Here is a 22,000-nt window from a genome sequence, read left to right as displayed (position 1 = left end):
TGAAAATTTATATTTGTGTCATTCTCAAAACTTTTGGCCACGACTATACAATGCAGGATCAATAAGTTAGCCAGCTAACTTCAATAAACAACCAGAAATAACTGTTGATTTCCTGATTCAACAAGAAAGCTAAAATTCTGTGTTGTTGAGTCAATTAGACCATGCCAATTCCAAGCTCATCTTTCAAAAAAATCTAAAGTTATTTCAGAATATTAGGCAAATTGGCTGACTAACCCCTCTGATGTAAGGATGATACACTGTTGTCATTGTTTATGCAGCTGGGTGACGCATGAGTGTGTGCAGACTTGTGTCATGAAAAAAGTCCATTACATCAACATTAAAGGGGCAATCTGCAGTCGCTTCATCCATTTTAGGAGGACTTCTGAATTAAATAAATGTCCCCATAGATTCTTGAAGAATCTCTTTGGGCTAACTCTTCCCACTTGCAAACCACAACGTGAAAACAACTGACATTTGACTTCAGTCATGGCCATTAACATTTCTTAATGAAACAAATATAAAACGAGGCAGAATTAGGAAGTGCAGTCACCCTTTAACGCATATTTGGAAACAAGTTTTATTTACCATAAAGTCTCATGTTACAGAACCTGCCAACAAGTCAGCAATGGAGTGGAGAGGTGTGGTCATTTGAATGGATTCCCTCAACAACACAATAGGTGTATAAATCAATAGTCTTGCTTACCGACAGTAGCTAAAAGAACCATGGATGATTAATGACTTGCATTTATATAACTGGCACTCAGGTGTAGCTAGACAACTTTTTATAAAGCTGGGTGTTTAACATGAAAAGGAAACTGGTTGTAATAAGCAGGCAGTCAACTTTTTTTCACTTAACCGAAACCTTGTCTGTCTATAACAACACAGTAAAACTTAGGAAAGGTTTCCCTATGAGACACTCACTTTTGGACCTTCAACAAATATACAGCAAAATAGATTAATCAAATAAATAATGGCAAAAGGTCATTTCTATGCCATTTCTAAAGTATATTCTGTATAGGTGGGGCTTAACTCGGTCACTTAACCTCCTTTTCCCTTTCCTCTGCTGTTTTTTCCTTCCCTGGTTGCTCTTCTAGGGGTTCCCTGACATCTTCTGGGGTTTGGCCAAAGATCCCTGCTGTGCGCTTGAGGAGGAACACCCCTGCGTGTAGGCCCCCTACGTTGACCCAGACAGTGTGGTGCTTCCGCCAGAGTCCTCCCATCCTCGATATGGCCTGAGGGAGACAGATGCACCCGGTCACAAGACACTCATGGCACAAAATCATTACATTTGACACACCACAGTATTGCTTGAAGAAACGCCATCTGGCCAAGGGACCACCTATTTATTTATTTCACCTTTATTTAACCAGGTAGGCCAGTTGAGAACAAGTTCTTAATTACAACTGCGACCTGGCCAAGATAAAGCAAAGCAGTGCTACAAAAACAACACAGAGTTACACATGGAATAAACAAACGTACAGTCAATAACACAATACAAAAATCTGTATACAGCGTGTGCAAATGAAGTAAGGAGGTAAGGCAATAAATAGGCCATAGTGGCGAAGTAATTACAATTTAGCAATTGACACTGGAGTGATAGATGTGCAGATGAGGATGTGCAAGTAGAAATACTGGCGTGCAAAAGAGCAGAAAAACAAAAACAAATATGGGGATGAGGTAAGTAGTTGGATGGGATATTTACAGATGGGCTGTGTACAGCTGCAGCGATCGGTAAGCTGCTCTGACAGCTGATGCTTAAAGTTAGTGAGGGAGATATAAGTCTCCAACTTCAGTGATTTTTTCAATTCGTTCCAGTCATTGGCAGCAGAGAACTGGAAGGAAAGGCGGCCAAAGGCGATGTTGGCTTTGGGGATGACCAGTGGAAATATACCTGCTGGAGCAAGTGCTACGGGTGGGTGTTGCTATGGTGACCAGAGAGCTGACATAAAGCGGAGCTTTACCTAGCAAAGACTTATAGATGACCTGGAGCCAGTGGGTTTGGCAACGAATATGTAGCGAGGACCAGCCAATGGGAGCATACCTGTATGTCACAGTGGTGGGTAGTATATGGGACTTTGGTGACAAAACGGATGGCACCGTGATAGACTGCATCCAATTTACTGAGTAGAGTGTGGGAGGCTATTTTGTAAATGACATCGCCGAAGCCTTGGCCAGGTCGATGAAGACGGCTGCACAGTACTGTCTTTTATCGATGGAAACAGAGTAGACTCAGTCCATACCATACACTAACAACACTAACAATAGATGTTTGTTTGTTCACACAGATATTGGTGTGGACGAATCCAATTTAATAAGACACCACAACGTCCTCTACTCATTCTCTGGTTATCCTGGAATTTCCTGTTGATGACCAAGCCTTCAGGTACAGGCAGGTTAGGACACTCCCTCTACCACAGATTACACAGTCTTACTGTATGTATGTGTGATACATTACCTTTTGAAAGCATTTTTTATCCTGGGTTAGGATGACGGCCTTCCCTGAGCCTGGTCTGGACACCCGGGCCATCTCTCTCAGACAGGGTGGGTACAGGTCCCAGTTGTTCTTCCTGGAGCCCATTCTATAACAAAACCACAGAATGTACACCTCAGCCACATAAACAATACATTCCATACAGAAATGAGCAATATCTAGGAGGTTTAGTCAATGTTGAGTGTAGGTCCTAATTGAAACAGTACTGTGGTTCCTACCTCTTCCCAAAGGGCATGTCAGTGATGATGATGTCCACTGAGTTGGTTCTCATGGGTAGATGGCACAGGTCCCACTGCACTGTGTCTATGGGCAACCCTGGCGTACTGCAGGGTTGGGGAGTAAATTGTGTAAACACAACTAACGATCAAATGGGTCTCATCACTTTGTCTTGCATTTCTTCTTCAAAGTCTGACTTTGAGGGGTGACTAATTCACATAAAGTAACTTGTGTATGGTTTGATTTGTTGTGTCTCACCTGCTCTTGTCTAGTCTCTTCTTCTGAATGTGACAGATGTTGTTGACTGTGCGGCTCACTGCCATGTCATTGTTGTCTCCGGCCAGGTAGAATGCCTGCTGCCATTCAATGGCTCCCTGATCGAGACAATCAATTACTCAGTAGGCTATACTTTCTGATTACTACTTCATGGAAGGCAAAGTCAGTTACCGTAGTCATATTTTCTCTTTTTAATAAAAGTATATTTAGATTCTCCTTCTTACCTCTAAAGGTATTGCTCCAGTTCCACACATGGGATCAAGTATAACATCAGATGCCTGAGGCTTAGAGAGTCTGTCCAATGAAAGAGACACAAATATCACAGTTGTCATTTGATTTTCACAAATTTGAATCAATTAGAGGCAGCATACTTTACATGAAGCACTACAATTGCTGTATGTGTTGTGTATATCAAAATAGGTTGCATCAAGAAATCACAGAACGGGGTTCTTTTATCACAATCCGTATTGCACCCATGTATTATCAAAGTGCAGGCATGAGGTAGAGAGAGCTTTCCGTTTAGCTTGACTGTACTGAGTGTGAATGGAGGGAGAGTAGGAGACCTGAGCATGCCATAGCACAGGGTGGAGCGCAGCGTGGTGGGTCCAAAATGGGTGATGTTTCTTCTGTGGAGACTCTCCTCTGTCAGGGCAATGCCAATCACCACCTCAACGTTATGTATGTTCAGAAGGACCTGCCAACACACACACAGTGAAATCATAATGGAAACACTTATTTCATTTCACATTATGTGACCCCACCTATTTATTTAAAGGGAAAATATTTACTCTCAGAACTGTTATTCCTACCCTGTTTGTTTTCTTTGTAATGTAATCAATTAAGTTGTCTCTCGCAGGCTTATCTTGACAAGCCTGGCTAGGGCAGAGGAATTCAGTGGGTGCCAGTCCCATTGGAACAGGATGCAATGTTATGTTATTTTTACCTCGATATCAAACTTGGTCATGTCTGCTTTCCACTGGAAGAAGTCTTGCACGGCACCACCAAAGTCCCTGGCGGCCTCGTTGGAGGAGAAGCTGTGCTTGTCTCCTGCTCGGCTGCACGTCACACGAAACTTAAGGACCTTTGACCCGGGCTCCTGTCCCTCCACCTCCTGCTGCTCACCCAGGGGGCTGTTCTCCAGGTCAGGTGACCCGGTCTCCCCCACCCCACCCCCTTGGCCTGTAGTTGGTGCCTGAGGCTCCAGCTGCAGCTTCTCTATCTCTGCGGTGACAGTCTCCATGGTGTCCCTCTCCACAACGTCTTTGTTGGCTTTGCCTCTATCTCTGAAATCTCTGCCTCTCCGTCCCTTCCCCTTGGGACCTTGGGGCCGTCTATGGGGTCCCCTCTTCTTCTTCAGAGAGGTGTTCAGTTTCCAGACCTTTAGTGCGTTGGTCCATGGCAGCTTGGAGGCCAGCTTCTGCAAGTCCTCCAATGTCTCCTCCTGTTGGACAGAATTGGTAGTGTTTCTATCAAATACCCTAACAGGGAGAAGCATGGTATAAATTGTAGGGGACTTCTTTTATTACCAACATGAATGTTATAATTGAAATGAATGTGTAGGGGCTGTATGAATTCAGGTTGGCTGTGCTGTAATGAAAAGAGACATACCTTTGAGTCTTTAAACTGATAGTTGTCATACTCTTCAACCACAACAAACAGGTTGTCCACAGACCTCAGATTATGGACCTAGAAAGAGGCACAGTTAAAAAAGCTAGGTTATATTTTGAATTTACTCAATGGTACTGTAACAGCCAGGTGAACAAACCATTATGAATGTGTGCAAAATTAATCAAAGGTTTGATGCATTGTATTTTGGCAAATCTGACCACAATTCGATCCTCCTGATTCCTGCTTACAAGCAAAAACTTAAGCAGGAAGTACCAGTGACTCGCTCAATACGGAAGTGGTCAGATGATGCGGATGCTACACTACAGGACTATTTTGCTAGCACAGACTGGAATATGTTCCGGGATTCATCCAATGGCATTGAGGAATAATATGTTGTTCTGCCCCTGAACAAGGCAGTTAACCCACTGTTCCTAGGCCGTCATTGTAAATAAGAATTTGTTCTTATCTGATAATATATATATTTTTTTTAATACACCACATCAGTCATCGGCATCATCAATAAGTGCATCGATGACGTCGTCCCCACAGTGACTGTACGTACATATCCCAAACAGAAACCATGGATTACAGGCAACATCCGCATCGAGCTAAAGGCTAGAGCTGCCGCTTTCAAGGAGCAGGAGACTAATCCGGACGCTTATAAGAAATCCTGCTATGCCCTCAGACGAACCATCAAACAAGCAAAGCGACAACACAGGATTAAGATTGAATCCTACTACACCGGCTCTGACGCTCGTCGGATGTGGCAGGGCTTGAAAACTATTACAGACTAGAAAGGGAGACCCAGACGAGAACTGCCCAGTGACACGAGCCTACCAGATGAACTAAATGCCTTTATTGCTCGCTTCGAGGCAAGCAACACTGAAGCATGCACGAGAGCACCAGCTGTTCTGGGTGACTGTGTGCTAACGCTCTCGGTAGCCGATGTAAACAAAACCTTTAAACAGGTCAACATTCCCAAAGCCACTGAGTCAGACGGATTACCAGGGCGTGTACTCAAAGCATGCGTGGACCAACTGTCAAGTGTCTTCAATTACATTTTCAACCTCTCCCTGACCGAGTCTGTAATACCTACATGTTTCAAGCAGACCACCATAGTCCCTGTGCCCAAGGAAGCGACTGTAACCTGCCTAAATGATTACCGCCCCGTGGCACTCACGTCAGTAGCCATGAAGTGCTTTGAAAGGCTGGTCATGGCTCACATCAACAGCATCCTCCCGGACACCCTAGACCCACTCCAATTCGCATACCGCCCCAACAGATCCACAGATGACGCAATCTCAATCGCACTCCACACCGCTCTTTCTCACCTGGACAAAATTAACACCTATGTGAGAATGCTGTTCATCGACTACAGCTCAGCGTTCAACACCATAGTTCCCACGAAGCTCATCACTAAGCTAAGGACTTTGGGACTAAACACCTCCCTCTGCAACTGGATCGCAGACTTCCTGACGGGCCTCCCCCAGGTGGTAAGAGTAGGCAACAATACGTCTGCCATGCTGATCCTTAACACTGGGGCCCCTCAGGGGTGTGTACTTAGTCCCCTCCTGCATTCCCTGTCCACCCACGACTGCTTGGCCAAATACGACTCCAACACCATCAATAACTTTGCTGACGACAACAGTGGTAGGCCTGATCACCGACAACGATGAGATGGCCTATATGGAGGAGGTCAGAGAAGTGGCAGTGTGGTGCCAGTACAACAACCTCTCCCTCAATGTGAGCAAGACAAAGGAGCTGATCGTGGACTACAGGAAATATTTTCTTCTTGAACTGCACTGTTGGTTAAGGGCTTGTAAGTAAGCATTTCACGGTAAAGTCTACACTTGTTGTATTCGGCGCATGTGGAAAATAAAGTTTGATTTGATGCCCACACAAAGAATAATAGGCTTTTTATCAAGCATTTAAACTAGGCTTAAATAGCATCTGTATTTCATCATATTCACAACACTCGTGTAATAGTCATATTAAAGTAGCCAAAAAAAATTGGTTTTGCAATACGGTACTCGTAAATCAAAATGAAAGGATATTGACTAATTCTGCAGTTACAGTAATAGGAAATGTAGGCTGGGTCGTTCCACCGATAGAGTGCTTTTCGGGCAGTGTAATTTAGTAAAAGAAAACTAATTATTTCACCTAATTTTAACATTCTGTCATAAAGTACACATGTTCAACTTTACATAAAACATGTTTTCCCATCTCAAGAGGTTAAATTAAGAAAAATTACAATTAGTGCCAATTAAAGTAACAGATTTGACATAACAGGATTGAAATTATCATAACTCCCCCTGTGACAGGGGAAATGGAAGCGTGTTGTGTGCAACAGGGAGGGGCAATTGAATGCATGCTTCACATTTTTTATATATATATTTTTTACATTTCTAGCCTATCTATCTATGGGTAACAGGGTTGACGTGTTATGCTCAACCCACTCAGTTTTCCTCCACAAAATGGCCAAAAAGAGCAGAACCAGCTCACCTGCATGTTTCTTAAAAATAAAAAATTTTGTTTCACCATATTAAAACGAGAGTTAAGTTCACGTAACAGGGTTGACCTTAAAACGTATTTACTGGGCCTCCCGGGTGGCGCAGTGGTCTAGGGCACTGCATCGCAGTGCTAGCTGCGCCACCAGAGTCTCTGGGTTTGCGCCCAGGCTCTGTCGCAGCCGGCCGCGACCGGGAGGTCCGTGGGGCGACGCACAATTGGCCTAGCGTCGTCCGGGTTAGGGAGGGTTTGGCCGGTAGGGATATCCGTGTCTCATCGCGCTCCAGCTAATCCTGTGGCGGGCCGGGCGCAGTGCGCGCTAACCAAGGGGGGCGGGTGCACGGTGTTTCCTCCGACACATTGGTGCGGCTGGCTTCCGGCTTGGAGGCGCGCTGTGTTAAGAAGCAGTGCGGCTTGGTTGGGTTGTGCTTCGGACTTTGTTGTTTTGACACCACGCATACCCTGGTGTGACAACACGTCACAACAGGGTAAGCTTACACAAGCTTACCCCTAATGGGGAAAAATGATGGGAACCATTTCCTTGTATGACCGCTGGGTTTTATGGGTATTATGACTCATACTGTGGTACTCTATACCTTCCATGACTAATTAAAATCATAATGACATTTCTTTAACTTGAGGTTTGGGTGGCAAACCCCTTTTCTTGGGAACCCAAGTAGGAAATGGTTGTGTTACATCTACACCTATTATCTTCTCTTGTGGTAAAAGAATAGTTTGGCCAATATTTTCAAAGTGATTGTGAATCTCAGTTAAGTGGCTTAAGTTTCCATATAAAATCTAACAGAGAGACTTACTGGGAATGCCATCATATCCCAATGACATGGGATATTTTACAGTGGAATGTGTGAAACCTATCTGTCGGCAAAGCAAATGGCATCTTACCTGTGAGAGCTTATCTGTGGTTATTTGGAAGTATATTCGACCGCGGTCCTTGCTTATTGTTGCATCAGCCCCAATCTTCTCCTGGACTTCCTCTGCAGCAGTGTTTTCAAACCCTGTGGGGACTGTTGCGCCAATGGTGACCGTAATGACCTCACAGTCTGTCTCCCCATCACTGGCAGACTGGCTGCTTGTTTCCACACCCACCGCCAGGGGGCACTGCTGCCCCTCACTACTGTCTTGTGAGGACATGGCTGCCAATCACTGGATAAATAATGCACTTTGATGTTCCCAGTGACTACAAGAAGCAGGAATGTACCTGGAGAAGATATATAGAAACACCATTGTACACAAATAGTGCAAATCACCACGGGGTTACTGTAGGCCAAATCAATAAAAAAAGCGAACTCTATTCTCACAGCTTGACTGAAATATTTTCTCAGCAAGCACATTTCAAATATCTGCTATTATGGCTAGCCAGCTACTTGGCCGAAGCTACTCTTGTGTCAAAACATTTGGCCAACATCTATCAGCATTCCTTTTAATCAAATGGTTGTTTGATGAAACCTACCGGTGTTTTGCTGTTTAAAAGCTCAGTTCGTGGCTTGTTCACTGCACTCTCATGCTTCCTCAAACAACTGCAAACGGAAACCCATGTGGGTAACAGAAGTACTTCCGGGTTACAGCAACGAAATAAAAAGTTCCGCGTTTCATATTCCTTTCTGATTTATCACTAGTTGTGGATTAATACAAATAGGTCAGTATAAATGTATTTTCGTTGACGTGTTATTATTATATTATCATGGATAAAGTTGCTTAACGAACATTATATAGCTGTATCTAATAGCTTGTATAGCAGCTGGTGGCAAAAGGTACATTTCCGGTAAATTTCCACGAAAATTTTCAACGGACTGTTTGTAATGTTGGGAATTTTAAAAGCACTTCTGTATTTTTAATGTGGAGAAACACGGTCCTCTTTTTGAAAGGAGCCATTCTTTATACTTCAGCAATACATATATTATATTTGCTACATCAAGACAGGATACCATTGTTAACGATATCCTCCCTAGTGAGTAAGGTAAGTTAATTATGGGTTTGATTGATCATCTTGTTCTTTAAATAACTACACACTTACCTATTTCCACACAAGCTAAAACATATGTATATAAAAACATTTAAAGCCCAATAGGCTAATCATACTTCCAACTTATTGTTTTATTTATTTCCCAGTGCATACTGTAGGCTACCTTTAACATTTAATGTTGTTTCATGCTGTTATGTGTTGGCTAATTTAAACATTCCCACTTTATTTCTATAGGGGGAAGAATGCCACGTTTAGTATCAGATGTGTGGAAGCATTTCACCCCAGCCATTAACGACGATGGGAAGACTATGTACATGTGCAACTACTGTACAAAGCAGTATGTAAAGAATGCCACAAAGTTGCAGGTGCATTTAACCAAATGCAAAAATGCAACATTATATCAAAGCGCACAAGAACCATTGTTCTGCCATACAATGGAAGACCATAGCCAGAAAAATGCTGATGAGTGCCTGGCTCGAGCTGTATATGCCACAGGCTCACCCCTCATGCTCAGTGAGAATGTGTACTGGAAGAGATGTTTCAATGTTATTTGCCCTGGATACTCTCCTCCGAACAGAGATGCTCTGTCTACTCATTTACTGGAAGCTGAGTTCAACAGAGTGCAAGGAAAGGTGAAGGAAACAATAGAGAAGGCAGACAGTGTTGCTGTTGTATCCGAAGGGTGGTCAAATGTACAAGGTGATGGCATCATAAACTACATAGTCTCTACTCCTCTACCATTGGTTCTCAAGACAACAGACAAAAAGGACAACACACACACAAGCACGCACATTGCTGATGAGCTGAAGGCTGTAATCAATGACGTTGGACCACAGAAGGTGTTTGCTGTTGTTACTGATAGTGCCGCAAACATGAAGGCTGCCTGGGCACAAGTGGAGGAGGCCTACCCTCACATTACACCTATTGGGTGCATGGTTCATGGGCTTAACCTACTCATCAAGGACATCATGAGTTTGCAAACAATGGAAACGCTATACAAGACAGCCAAGCAAGTTGTACAGGATGTCAGGAGCAAAGAGGAAGTGTCAGCAACATACAGCAATAAAAATACAAAGAAAAATAACTCCACACTGAAGCTGACCTGCAACATTAGATGGGCTGGGGTTGTCACCATGTACAGCAGCCTTCTGAAAGAGAAGGAGTCTCTGCAAGAAATGGCAAGATCACAGTCTGTGGAAATTGAAATCTCCATCAGGAAAATACTGCTTGATGATGTGTTTTGGGAGAGAGTGGTTCGCAATCTTACGCTACTCTCACCAATCGCATTTGCCATTGATCAGATTGAAGGAGAGGATGCTGTCTTGTCAGATGTTCTCAGGCTTTTTGCTGATTTAAAAGACAAAATCAGCACAGCCCTCCCTTCAGCCTTGCTACTCAACACAGAGGAGACGGCAGTTGTTCGATTTCTGGAGCTGTGTGGAGAGTTTTGTATCAAGCCAATTCACGCAGCAGCATACATGCTGGATCCAAAGCATATTGGGAAACAAATACTTTCTGGAGAACAGATCAACAGCGCATACTATGTGATTTCTACTCTCTCACACCACCTCAATCTTGATGAGGGCAAGGTTCTGGCAAGTCTGGCAAAGTTTTCTACCAAGCAAGGCCTTTGGAATGGGGATGGGATATGGCAATCATGCCAGCACATTTCTCCCTACACCTGGTGGAAGGGTCTCTGTGCATCTGAGGCCCTGTCACCCATCGCCTCTGTGATCCTTCAGATCCCACCAACATCAGCAGCTTCTTTGCGCCTCAGAGCATTCTTTGGGAAAACCAAAAGAAAGGTGGGCAACAGTCTAACAAACAACAGAGTGGAGAAATTGGTGGCTATTAGGGCGAACCTTAACCTTTTTGAGCCAGGAACAGAACTAGGGTCCAGCACACAGCTTCAGAGTGACACAAAGGAGGAAATGGACATTAAATCAGAGTCTGAGTGAACAACTAAGGATGAAAAAGGGGCAAAATATGAACAACGAGCTTAATAAGTGGACAGTTTTTTTTTAATATTTTTTTTATGCCTTTTTTTGGGGGGGGGGGGGTTAGGTGCACATGAGAAATAATTTGAAGTTTATAGTTTTGTTAAAATAATGTTTTTGAGATGGATAATTTGAGCAATGTTACAAAGTAGGCTACAAGTACAATGTTAGGCTAGTGTTGGATTCTAGCTTGAAATATACTTATTCATGTTACCATACCAGAACTTATTGATTACTTTACATGTATAAGGAATGTATATGTTAGGGTCAATGAAGGGTACAGAGGAACTTTGTGTGTGGAAAGTTACTGAGTGATATGGAAAGTTACTGAGTGAGAAAAGGGGAAGTGCAGAAAGTTGATATTCTGTTCAAATATGTTATTGTTCCTAAGGAGGGAGGCAAAGGGCAACAGTAGTCTAGTTTTAGTACCTGATAAGGCAGGCCAGTTGCTGCGGAACCAGGACCATGAGGGATGTGGAACTCAACTTGCGATAAGGTCAACAGTTGAAGAGAAAAGACACTGCTGGGAGGGGGGCCACAGAGGCCCACCATGAAGGCCATCTGAACACAGTCCTATCTCACGCACACATATTTCCACACCCATGAGGGTCCTAGACTTAGGCAGGGCCATGACAATACCAGTAAGAGGAACCTACTATGTTTCTGCCTAACAACATACACTACTTTTCTATCTTAGACATGCAAGGAGATGACTCTGCCTAGTTGGAAGGTATAAAGATGGGCTTGTGTGACTTGTATGTTGTCTTTGCAGCTGTATGACCCAGTGGGTGAATAAACTTGGTTTGAGCTTTTCCTAGTTGTTCGTTTGAGTTTTTACTCTGTTCAGAACCTAGCACTACTTAATTGAAGTTCAAAACCTAAATAAATCCTGTTATTTGTATGGAAGAGTAAGTCTTATTTGATGACAAAGAGAACAAAAGAGTAAATCAGTGTGCAAAAATCCCCACAAAAAGTCCCATGGTATTTTTCCCATTTGGAGATTTCCCAGGATTTCACAACCCTGGGAAAAGATTATAGGAGGCATGCCATGAGTTTACAATAAATCACCAGAAGAGGGTGGTAGTGAACCACAGGTGAATAGCCTAGATATAGGCCTGCAGAACTGGCAAGCAGATAAACAGTCGACTGGAAATTAAAATATTGATTTGTTGGTTGTCTGATTTGAAGAAAACTCCAACAAAGGATTTCACATGTTACAGTGATAAGAATGGGATTATACCACAAATAGCTTTACATGCTATAGGCCTAAAGTTATTTGCAATCTATCTGGATGTGAGCAATAACTTAAAGTTACATTAAGAATACCACACCTGGCCCTTGCCAAGCCCACCAAAGAGATTATTGGCTAAACCCAATCTAAGGAAATTATTTTGCTATACTTCATTAAAAGCAGTTTTGTACTATAAACATTTTCTAGCCTTCCTAGAAAAAGAGGGCTGAACAGGCCCCCATGAACATCGACGGGACTGAAGTGGAGCGGGTCGAGAGTTTCATGTTCCTTGGTGTCCACATCACCAACAGACTATCATGGTCCAAACACACCAAAACAGCTGTGAAGAGGGCACGACAACTCCCTTTCCCCCTCAGGAGACTGAAAAGATTTGGCATGGGTCCCCAGATCCTCAAAAAGTTATACAGCTGCACCATCGAGAGCGTCCTGACCGGTTGCATCACCGCCTGGTATGGCAACTGCTCGGCATCTGACTGTAAGGCACTACAGAGGGTAGTGTGTAAGGCCCAGTGCAACACTGGGGCCAAGCTTCCTGAAATCCAGGACCTACAGTTTAAGTCGGGAGTTTACATACACTTAGGTTGGAGTAATTAAAACTCGTTTTTCAACCACTCCACAAATGTCTTGTTAACAAACTATAGTTTTGGCAAGTCAGTTAGATATTGTACATGACACAAGTAATTTTTCCAACAATTGTTTACAGACAGATAAGAAATCAGCCAAGACCTCAGAAAAACAATTGTAGACCACAAATCTGGTACATCCTTGAGAGCAATTTCCAAATGCCTGAAGGAACCACGTCCATCTGTACAAACAATAGTACGCAAGTATAAACACCATGGGACCACGCAGCCGTCATGCCACTCAGGAAGGAGACGCGTACTTTGGTGCGAAAAGTGCAAATCAATCCCAGAACAACAGCAAAGGACCTTGGGAAGATGCTGGAGGAAACAGGTACAAAAGTCTCTATATCCACAGTAAAATGAGTCCTATATCTACAACCTTAAAGGCCGCCCAGCAAGGAAGAAGCCACTGCTCCAAAAACCACCATAAAAAAAGCCATCTACGGTTTGCAACTGCACATGGGGACAAAGATCGTACTTTTTGGAGAAATGTCCTCTGGTCTGATAAAACAAAAATAGAACTGTTTGGCCATAATGACCATCTTTATGTTTGGAGGAAAAAGGGGGAGGCTTGCAAGCCGAGGGAACACTATCCCAACCGTGAAGCACAGGGGTAGCAGCATCATGTTGTGGGGATGCTTTGCTGCAGGAGGGACTGGTGCACTTCCCAAAATAGATGGCATAATGAGGGAGGAAAATTATATGGATATATTTGAAGCAACATCTCAAGACATCAGTCAGGAAGCTTAAGCTTGGTTGCAAATGGGCCTTCCAAATGGACAGTGATCCCAAGCATACTTCCAAAGTTGTGGCAAAATGGCTTAAGGACAACAAAGTCAAGGTATTGGAGTGGCCATCACAAAGCCCTGACCTCAATCCTATAGAAAATGTGTGGGCAGATCTGAAAAGGCGTGTGCGAGCAAGGAGGCCTACAAACCTGACCCAGTTACACCAGGTGGGAAGCTTGTGGAAGGCTACCCGAAACGTTTGACCCAAGTTAAACCATTTAAAGGCAATGCTACCAAATACTAATTGAGTGTATGTAAACTTCTGACCCACTGGTAATGTGATGAAATAAGGCGTCTACTACGCCTGTTGCATTCGGCGCATGTGAGAAATAAGATTGGATTTGATCACCCTAACTGAACACTGAGAGGGTGAAAATGAATACATGAGTTGAAATTCTAAAAAGAGAAAAGAGAGAGAAAGAATAGAAACAACACCATGGCAGCCTGTATCACAGGACTGGGTTTGTGTCGTCCAGATGGGATTGTTTGTTGCTCCCTGCTGCAAGGGGGCTGGAGGGGCTGTAGCTGCCTGCCCACCTGAAAGATCCCTCCACCAAACATGATCCTCTGTTTACCCTCACACACGCCACTTTGTCAGCCATTCTACACACACACACACACACACACACACACACACACACACACACACACACACACACACACACACACACACACACACACACACACACACACACACACACACACACACACACGCTCTCACTCTCACCCCCAACCCCAAACAAGAAAAGAAAGGGGGTAAAATATAGAAAGAATGAGAGATAACAAGAACAAAAGAAAAATAAGAAAAATATTTTTTTTAAAGTGGGTAGCTTATCAAAACTGCTGTATTTGTTTGACATCTCTCTCCCAGGCCAATGTACATTTCATAGCGTACGTTCTGTTTATTATTAGGGGAACCTGACAGCTTGCCCAGAAAAATGAGCTCTCAATGGAAGGGTGGCCATGAGAACTGTATTTCCTCTCAGTCTATCCACTGTTTTTCAGAAAAGGAATGAAAAAGTAGGTCTAACTGATATAAACAATATTTATGTTCGATAAAATGGCTTATTATTATGCTGTATAAGACATGCCATATCCAAGAGGGAGGGATGAAAGCCTATAATGTTTAAACAGTGTCACCTCTGCTCTCTTGAAGAATCATGCATTCGTCTTTTTCATGCTTAGGATATATTGCATACACCCCTTTATTTGTTTGTTCAGACCATAGTTGTAGTCTGGTCAGTCCTACACATCTGGGGTTTTGAAAATCAATCATCACTTTCCCTTCACCACCCATCCTTAGCACTTATCCATGCTTATCCAGTAAATGGGGAGTAGAATAACTGTTCCTGTATGTCACATCTCCATCTTTGATTAATTGTCCCCTGTGAAAGTGTGACGAGACGAGCAGCAGCGCTTGTCATCGGCTGGAAGTCTAGTTCTGTGCTTGAGATAACTCATCTATCATCAAACACCAGACCAGCTATACTGTATATTGGGGAACAGCCTTTCTTTCTGTGTGAAAAGTGGTGAACAGATAGTGGTATTGCAACTACATGTTACAACTAGCCAGGTATAATAAGGGCTCAGAGTTTTTCCTGGTCATGGTCAGGAAAAACTCAGGGCTCTAATTGTAACTAAGTTTGCAAAAAGCACACCATCCTGTGCTATTCTTAATACTGTACATGTGAAGCCATAACAATCAAACATAATTTGAGTTTGCTAATTAAGCTAATACAGTTTTGTACTCCTCCATGTTAAAAGTTACACATAGATTAGTCTGTGTAGAGTCTGAGATGACCGTGGGTGTTTGTTGACGCCAAAGAAAGAACACTCCCACACAGCAGGTGGCTACATGGTGCTGCAGACAGAGGGTCAGAGAAATCTTCTCTCAGGAATTCTATACAAAAACAATCTCAAACTGCAGGAACTTTAAACATATAGGTAAGTTCTAGATAAAATCCATCAGTATTATATGAAATAATGTTATTAGCCAAATAAATGATATGAGAGGAGGATAGATAGAGGCATATAAAAACCCAATAGAACACAGGGTGAGATCTGGTAACTCATCTCAGGGTTAAGTATGAGGTACCTCTATGTGTTTGTACCAAACAGTCCTGTCCATCCCTATTATAGTCCTCTGTCAGCATCCCAAAGCCCTGGGGTCACTCATAAGGGGCCACAGTGACACTCTCCTTTTGTCTGCCCCTCCTCTCTGGTCCAGGGTCCGTCCAATCAGCACAATTAGAGCTTCCACTCCTGCCACTTCTGCTGAGTGTCAGATGGCCACGGAGTGTCTGTCTGGATAACTAAAGTCACACTCAATGTACGTTCTAAATGGCACCCTATTCCCAATGGGCCCTGGTCAAAAGCAGTGCACTATAAAGGGAATAGGGTAACATTTGGGAGGTACCCTCTGACACTTCTCCTCTATTCTCAGTGTTGGGCCTATAATCTCCCACTGAGTGAAGCTGAGAATGCAGGCTCTGGCTCTCCGGCATGACTTTATTCACTAGCATGAAATGGAGCTCTAAGCAATCACATATGATAAAGGAAAAATCCTTAGGGATTTAGAGGGTCTTTGGTGAGAGTGTTCCGCAGGGTCTCTCTCAATGTGGTATTACTCATAAGGGGATAAGTGACTGCTAGACGAGCTCTGCTAATAAGATTCTATACCTACCGGCTCTTTGAAGTCAATATGATCACATATGCACTTCGTTTCTGGTTTGTAGCATTGACCAAACACTGCATGGTTTAAATAGGTATACATCTTTGTTATACATACAGAGGAGGAATACTGAGGATTCTAGTTGCATATGAATCAGGTAATTCAAAGGGTCCCAATGGATGTTTTGTCATATTACTGTATTTACTTGTACTTCATGTACAAACGCACTAGCTCTTCGTTTTTATACACAGGGCTCCTCACAACTTTGTGTGTGTTGTGTGCCATCTGGGGAAGTTAAGTAATGAGAGCAGAAGACATTTATTTTATTCACTGTACCATGGAAAATAAAGATGTACTCTATTCTGGGCTGTGAAACGATATAATTGTTTTTATCGAGTTAATTGAAGGATTTGCTGTGATTAACCATGATTAAGAGTCTATAATCCAAGTAACATAAAAAAATCCCCATCAAAATCTGTCAATTTAAGCTACAGATCTCTGCGTCTCAATCCACCGAATCTGCCTATGTTGGTCTTCGGCCATCTGCGGTGGAAGGTGGCCGAACTACAGTGGTGTTTGTCAGACCGTGAGACATCCTGAAAAAATAAAAAATAAATAAAAGAATTGGTCTTCTCACGTCTGTAGCATCCGAATGGTTTGGTCTGCAAATTAATATGACCACTCTGTGGAAACAGAACACGATGGTGTTCTTCGTTTTGATCTACGACCCCCACAAGTGTCACGGGACTCATCTGAAGGTAACCCATATAAATTAATGGAAGTATGGAGGTAGTTTTGTGGCAACAAAAATAAGGGGTTAAATATGTGTCCAAAAAAACTACAATATTTCCTGAGCTTTCTTTAGATCTCCTAGATATAGGACAGGCACTTCAAAACCTTATTATTTATTTTTTGACTGTCTTTTTAACTGACTTTTTTTCATTCATGAATTTGTTATTCAATGTGTTTCTATGGGCTATAGTAGAGAAAAAAGAAGAAACCCGCACACTGATCTTGCTAGTATCACTGCTCTTTATTAAGCGTTACGTATTGGCCCCAAGGCCCTAGCCAGAGCTTCTGTGCATGTTTACAATCTGCACCCCTATGCAGACATCGCTCCCTATGGGCTATAGTAGTAAAGGCCAAATTCAATATTTAAAAAAAAATATTTCTCTATATAAAGCATTACAAGAATCATGAAGAATGGTGCACTAAAATTACAAAAAGTTAACTGATTAACTTTGACAGCCCTAATTGTGTTATATTGTACTAAGCATTTGCAGAAACCTGGCATCAGGAACATTATCAGAGAACTCCTGAAAATGATTGACCATAGTATTAGACCGCCACTCCTCCCCCTTGGATTTCAGTCAAGGCCTTAGAGTACACTAGCCAGAGTCTCGAGCCTCTCTCACTTAGTTGAACAAATGAAAATCAGTGACTCAAACTGAATTCACTTAACAGTGACAAAGAACAATACAGAGCCCAGTGCAGCTGAGGTCCAGATGTGGACCATAAAATAAAAACTTTGAGGCCAGTTTATGATGCAGGAAATAATGAAGTTTTCTAATGAGTGTACAGGGGCACGTATGTCTTGGGTAATGACAATTAATGGGACCATAACAAGACATGTTTCTTTTATGTGTATTCATAATGTGGAATAGAATGGGTCACTAACAATGCCAACAAATAAGTATTGTTATGGAATTCCCCTGCCTGTGTGTAACTTTGAGGTTGCCTTATTCCTGCGATGCTAGCGGGTCACAAACCAGCAAATACGGCGAGCAGGGTCGATCTCTTTCAGGTATCATTTTTTTTCTTCTGTTCCAGTGAATATTGTTATTTTATAGTAATTATTTGACATGGATTTTTCATTTTTCACCAAAGATATCAGCTATGTCAGCAGTCATCTCATGCATATTTCTTGTCACTGTAAAGGGCAGACCTTCAAGAAAATGTCATTTTGGTGAACTGAGAGAGAATCTAAACTTAATCAATATGAAGCGAATGCAACCCAACGCTGGCACCCACCGCATCGAATCAATAGACAGAAAGTGACATGACTCATTTTATTTTCCATTCGGGTATGACATGTCTATTGTGAGTAACAATGTTTACATACCCAGTATGGACTGTGAGGAAACCAATCCTACACTGGAGAAAGTACTGTATATAGCTCCCATTAGGGATTCCTCTGAGCCTGGGAGTGTACAGCGCCTTAGCCATTTCTCAGGGATTATTGGTGATATGAAAGGCTATAATGTCAATGCAAAGCCATCCCTGGATGGATTAAGTGAGCGAGCGAGAGGAGAAGAGATGAGAGGAAAATGATGGATCTCTCCTGGAAGCTTATCCCCCTCTTTGCAATCTCATACCTCTGATGAGCCCTGACTTCTGACCTCCAGCAGTCAAAGGTCAAGTTGGGTATTCACACTCTCTCACTCCTACTGCTTTACGTCAACAGATTATTACTCTCCTTTCTCCCAGTGGTGTAATATGTCAGAAATGTATTATTCATTTAGCTACTGATCCCAAGGTGTAATATTGCTGGATTTTACACTATTTGGATATATCACTTATAATTTTGGGGGGGAATATTCCCAAGCAGAGATAATTTGCTGCATTTGTAAAGAGACACCACTTTTTCGTATCCAGTTTGTATAAAGTTAATTCTAATAGTTGTTTTTCGTAGGAAAAGCAAATTATGTAGCATATTATAGAAAGTATCTACAGAGAAACACCACAGCACCACAGAAATTAACCTCAATGTAGGGTTTCAAATACCAAAGTGTTATATTATATTCATTATTTCTCTCTCTTACAGTATGATTCTAATTATGTTTCTCTGACAAGGCCCAGACAGAATCCCTGGGTGTGGACATTGTTTCCCTTGTGCCTCAGTTTGGTGTGGAGACTAGCAGTGGCTCCCACTCTGGCTCTTTAGAATGAAATACTGAACGTGCTTCACAATGGATCTTTGTGCCTGAAAAACAGTGAAGTCATAGTTTCCCAGGCTTCCTCCCCCCTGAGATGCCTAGCAATAAGGGGGAGAAGGGAGGGGGGAGAGGCTCAGACTTTTGTAGTAAACAAAGGAGCAGAATCCATCGGGGTGTCACTCTGGTCTAGGGGTCTTCTTATCCAAGTCTCTTAGCGCTTCAACACAGCTGGTCAGCATCACAGGTGAATAATGGGTGTCCCCCTCCTCTTTTCCTCACTGACCAGCGACTAGTTCAGTTTAGAAGCTGTTTTTAGAGAACAACCTCACTTCATACAAACGTATCAACACTAGCAGTAACTTGAGTAGCTAAGCGCACTCCTGAAATCTCTTTTTGTGCTCTGACTAACACAAATGATGCAGTGGAGATTGCCACATTTGGAGAATTTGCAATGGTCAGCACAGCCGGAGTGCAGCAGCTGAGCCTCTCCCTGGGTGAACCTCCTTCATGATCAAGGTGTTTGCCCTGCCAGGTAAGTATATCTGTATTTTCATTCATGTATTTTTCATTCAGACACTATGGTAAAAGGTCAAAGGTCACAATGATGTTCATGCATCAGCTCATACAGCTACTATTACTTACCGGGCTGTGTATTCTCCTTAGGCAGGTGTTCATCAGCCAGAAAATATCTTCAGACAGCACTGGGCTGGTAAGCAGGGTGGGGGGAGAAACCACATCCTATTTTTGGCATCTTTATTCCTGAGGCATGAGGGGCATGTTCAGAGTTTGCCCAGATAAGTGGGAATTTACGTTCTGGGGGCTTAGAGAGTCACTCTCTCAGATAAATTAGACTCTCCAGACAGACTGTTTCATCTCCACATCTAATTTATGTACTAGCATGTCTTCATAGGAGGAAGCACTGTGCTGAGCTCATGTCGCAACCCACTCCCACTGACAAGGCTCAGGCACAATGAGCTTTACACTTGAGTGCCATCACGGTAATTTAAAAGCCATTATCTACCTATCTTCCAAGAATTAATGGAGGGTGATACGTAAACAGTTTGTGCATATGCTAAGACAACCTCTGACTCATCTTGTAGGGTGTTAATGCATTTGATGGACATTATTTTCCAATTAAAAGTGTCAAGAGAGGAGGGTCTTGAATCATTACATTTTTTTTGTTTTACTCTTCCTTACATTGGTCTGCAGAGTCTATATCTGGAACAATTTGTACATGAAATCTAATGTATATAAAGATGTGAGACAGTAAGATGTCTCACGGCCAAGGGAGATGGCAGGAAGTCTTTCAGGTGAAGTCAGGCGTTTCTTATACAGCAATGTGCAGTGTTCAGCAGAATACTTGGATATTTACAAATGGATCCACAAAAAGAAGAAAAATATATAATAAACTAAGGACTGTGGAGACTGAGATGAAAAAGGCATGCAGGAACCACCTGGATTGAAGTCAAGAAAACCGCCCAGAACAGAATTCGCTGAAGATGCACCATTGAGGCCCTTTGCTCCACTAGGAGCTGAAAATAACGAGTCAGGCGAGTCAAGTTATGCGCATACATGACTGCCATCCCCCATTTAACATAGCAGACAGATGTACAGGAAGGAAGAGCCAGCCTAACAAACAAACATGACACATTTTGACACTACTGTAAAACATCAAGTGCATATGTGGTATAGGTTTAATCGACTGAACACTTGAACCAAAAGTGAGAATCAGATGTGTGTGAATGATTTAGAATGGAGCACTGCTATTTTTCATTGTGTTGTTTATAATAACGTAATAGTACTTTATCTTTATAGCCGTCTCCAATCAGAGTTTTGAGTTTCATCAATCCTACAGTATATTCCTTTGCTTCTAATGTGTGCTAGACCATTTTTCACACTCAGCTCAGCTCCAGAGCCAACACAATGTTTAGGACTCAGTTTCAATAACATTGGCACAGCCAGCAAAACATTCACATCTTTGCTGCCATGCCTATAATCATCATCTTCTGCATGTGTAACACATTGCAGTACTTGCATCTATGACGCCTCCATTTAGCAAAACAACCTACAGATCCAACATACATTGAGTGAGTGTTTGTGTGCAATCCTTCATGTGAGGATTGCTTTTCATCTAACCTTTATTTTATTTATTTATTTATTATTACATCTAACCAGAGCACAGAAAGATTGTCAACTCCTGGAATGAGATGGAGAAGACTGCTCAAAGCCAAGTTTGCTGGAGAAGCATCGTTGACGGCCTACTGTATGTTGTTCATGAGGCGATGGGCCTAAATAAGTCAATTATTAATCTTTATTTAAAGCAGGAAGTACCATGAAGACAAAAATGATTTCCAACAGAGACTTGGAATTGAGTTTCAATGATATTAAAGAGGTGCCGAAGGTGTTGATGTATAATCCCAGTCACAGTGACTGGGCTAGGATTCATGTAGGGTGGCAGGTAGCCTAGCGGTTAAGAGTGTTGCCCCAGTAACCAACTGGTCGCTGATGTGAATCCCCAAGCCGACTAGGTGAATAATCTGTAGATGTGCCCTTGAGCAAGGCACTTATCCCTGGAACAAACAGCACAAGCCTACCTATAGCTATCAACACTACACTGGCCTTGCACACCTATGTACCCTTACACACACAC

At 42.6% G+C, this 22,000-nt stretch overlaps 2 protein-coding genes and 1 non-coding gene across 4 annotated transcripts; 1 reads left to right on the top strand and 2 right to left on the bottom strand.

Moving 5' to 3' along the window:
* Positions 1-559: 559 nt before the first annotated feature.
* thumpd3 (THUMP domain containing 3) lies at positions 560-8,679 on the bottom strand. The gene is made up of 10 exons (XM_071348833.1): positions 8,571-8,679; positions 8,003-8,318; positions 4,592-4,669; positions 3,927-4,424; positions 3,547-3,677; positions 3,208-3,277; positions 2,966-3,081; positions 2,710-2,814; positions 2,456-2,579; positions 560-1,232 (listed from the first exon to the last, which is right to left on the bottom strand). The coding sequence occupies exons 2-10, from the start codon at positions 8,249-8,251 to the stop codon at positions 1,035-1,037; spliced, it is 1,569 nt and encodes a 522-aa protein (XP_071204934.1). The 5' UTR covers positions 8,252-8,318; positions 8,571-8,679; the 3' UTR covers positions 560-1,034.
* On the top strand, positions 8,666-11,152 carry LOC139542874 (uncharacterized). 2 transcript variants are annotated; one of them, XM_071348818.1, is made up of 2 exons: positions 8,666-8,756; positions 9,318-11,152. In XM_071348818.1, exon 2 carries the CDS (start codon positions 9,326-9,328, stop codon positions 11,039-11,041), a length of 1,716 nt encoding a protein of 571 aa, XP_071204919.1. In that variant the 5' UTR covers positions 8,666-8,756; positions 9,318-9,325; the 3' UTR covers positions 11,042-11,152. The 2 variants fall into 2 exon arrangements, with proteins under 2 accessions (XP_071204919.1, XP_071204911.1); XM_071348810.1 differs by lacking the exon at positions 8,666-8,756 and adding an exon at positions 8,953-9,077.
* Positions 11,153-19,729: 8,577 nt separating this feature from the next.
* On the bottom strand, positions 19,730-19,890 carry LOC139568928 (U1 spliceosomal RNA). Its single transcript, XR_011673770.1, has one exon. It is a non-coding gene; the product is annotated as a U1 spliceosomal RNA (small nuclear RNA).
* Positions 19,891-22,000: the final 2,110 nt, after the last annotated feature.

Source organism: Salvelinus alpinus, chromosome 2, assembly GCF_045679555.1.
Source record: "Salvelinus alpinus chromosome 2, SLU_Salpinus.1, whole genome shotgun sequence".
In the NCBI taxonomy this organism is placed as follows: domain Eukaryota; kingdom Metazoa; phylum Chordata; class Actinopteri; order Salmoniformes; family Salmonidae; genus Salvelinus; species Salvelinus alpinus.
This window is presented reverse-complemented; position numbering and strand designations above follow the sequence as displayed.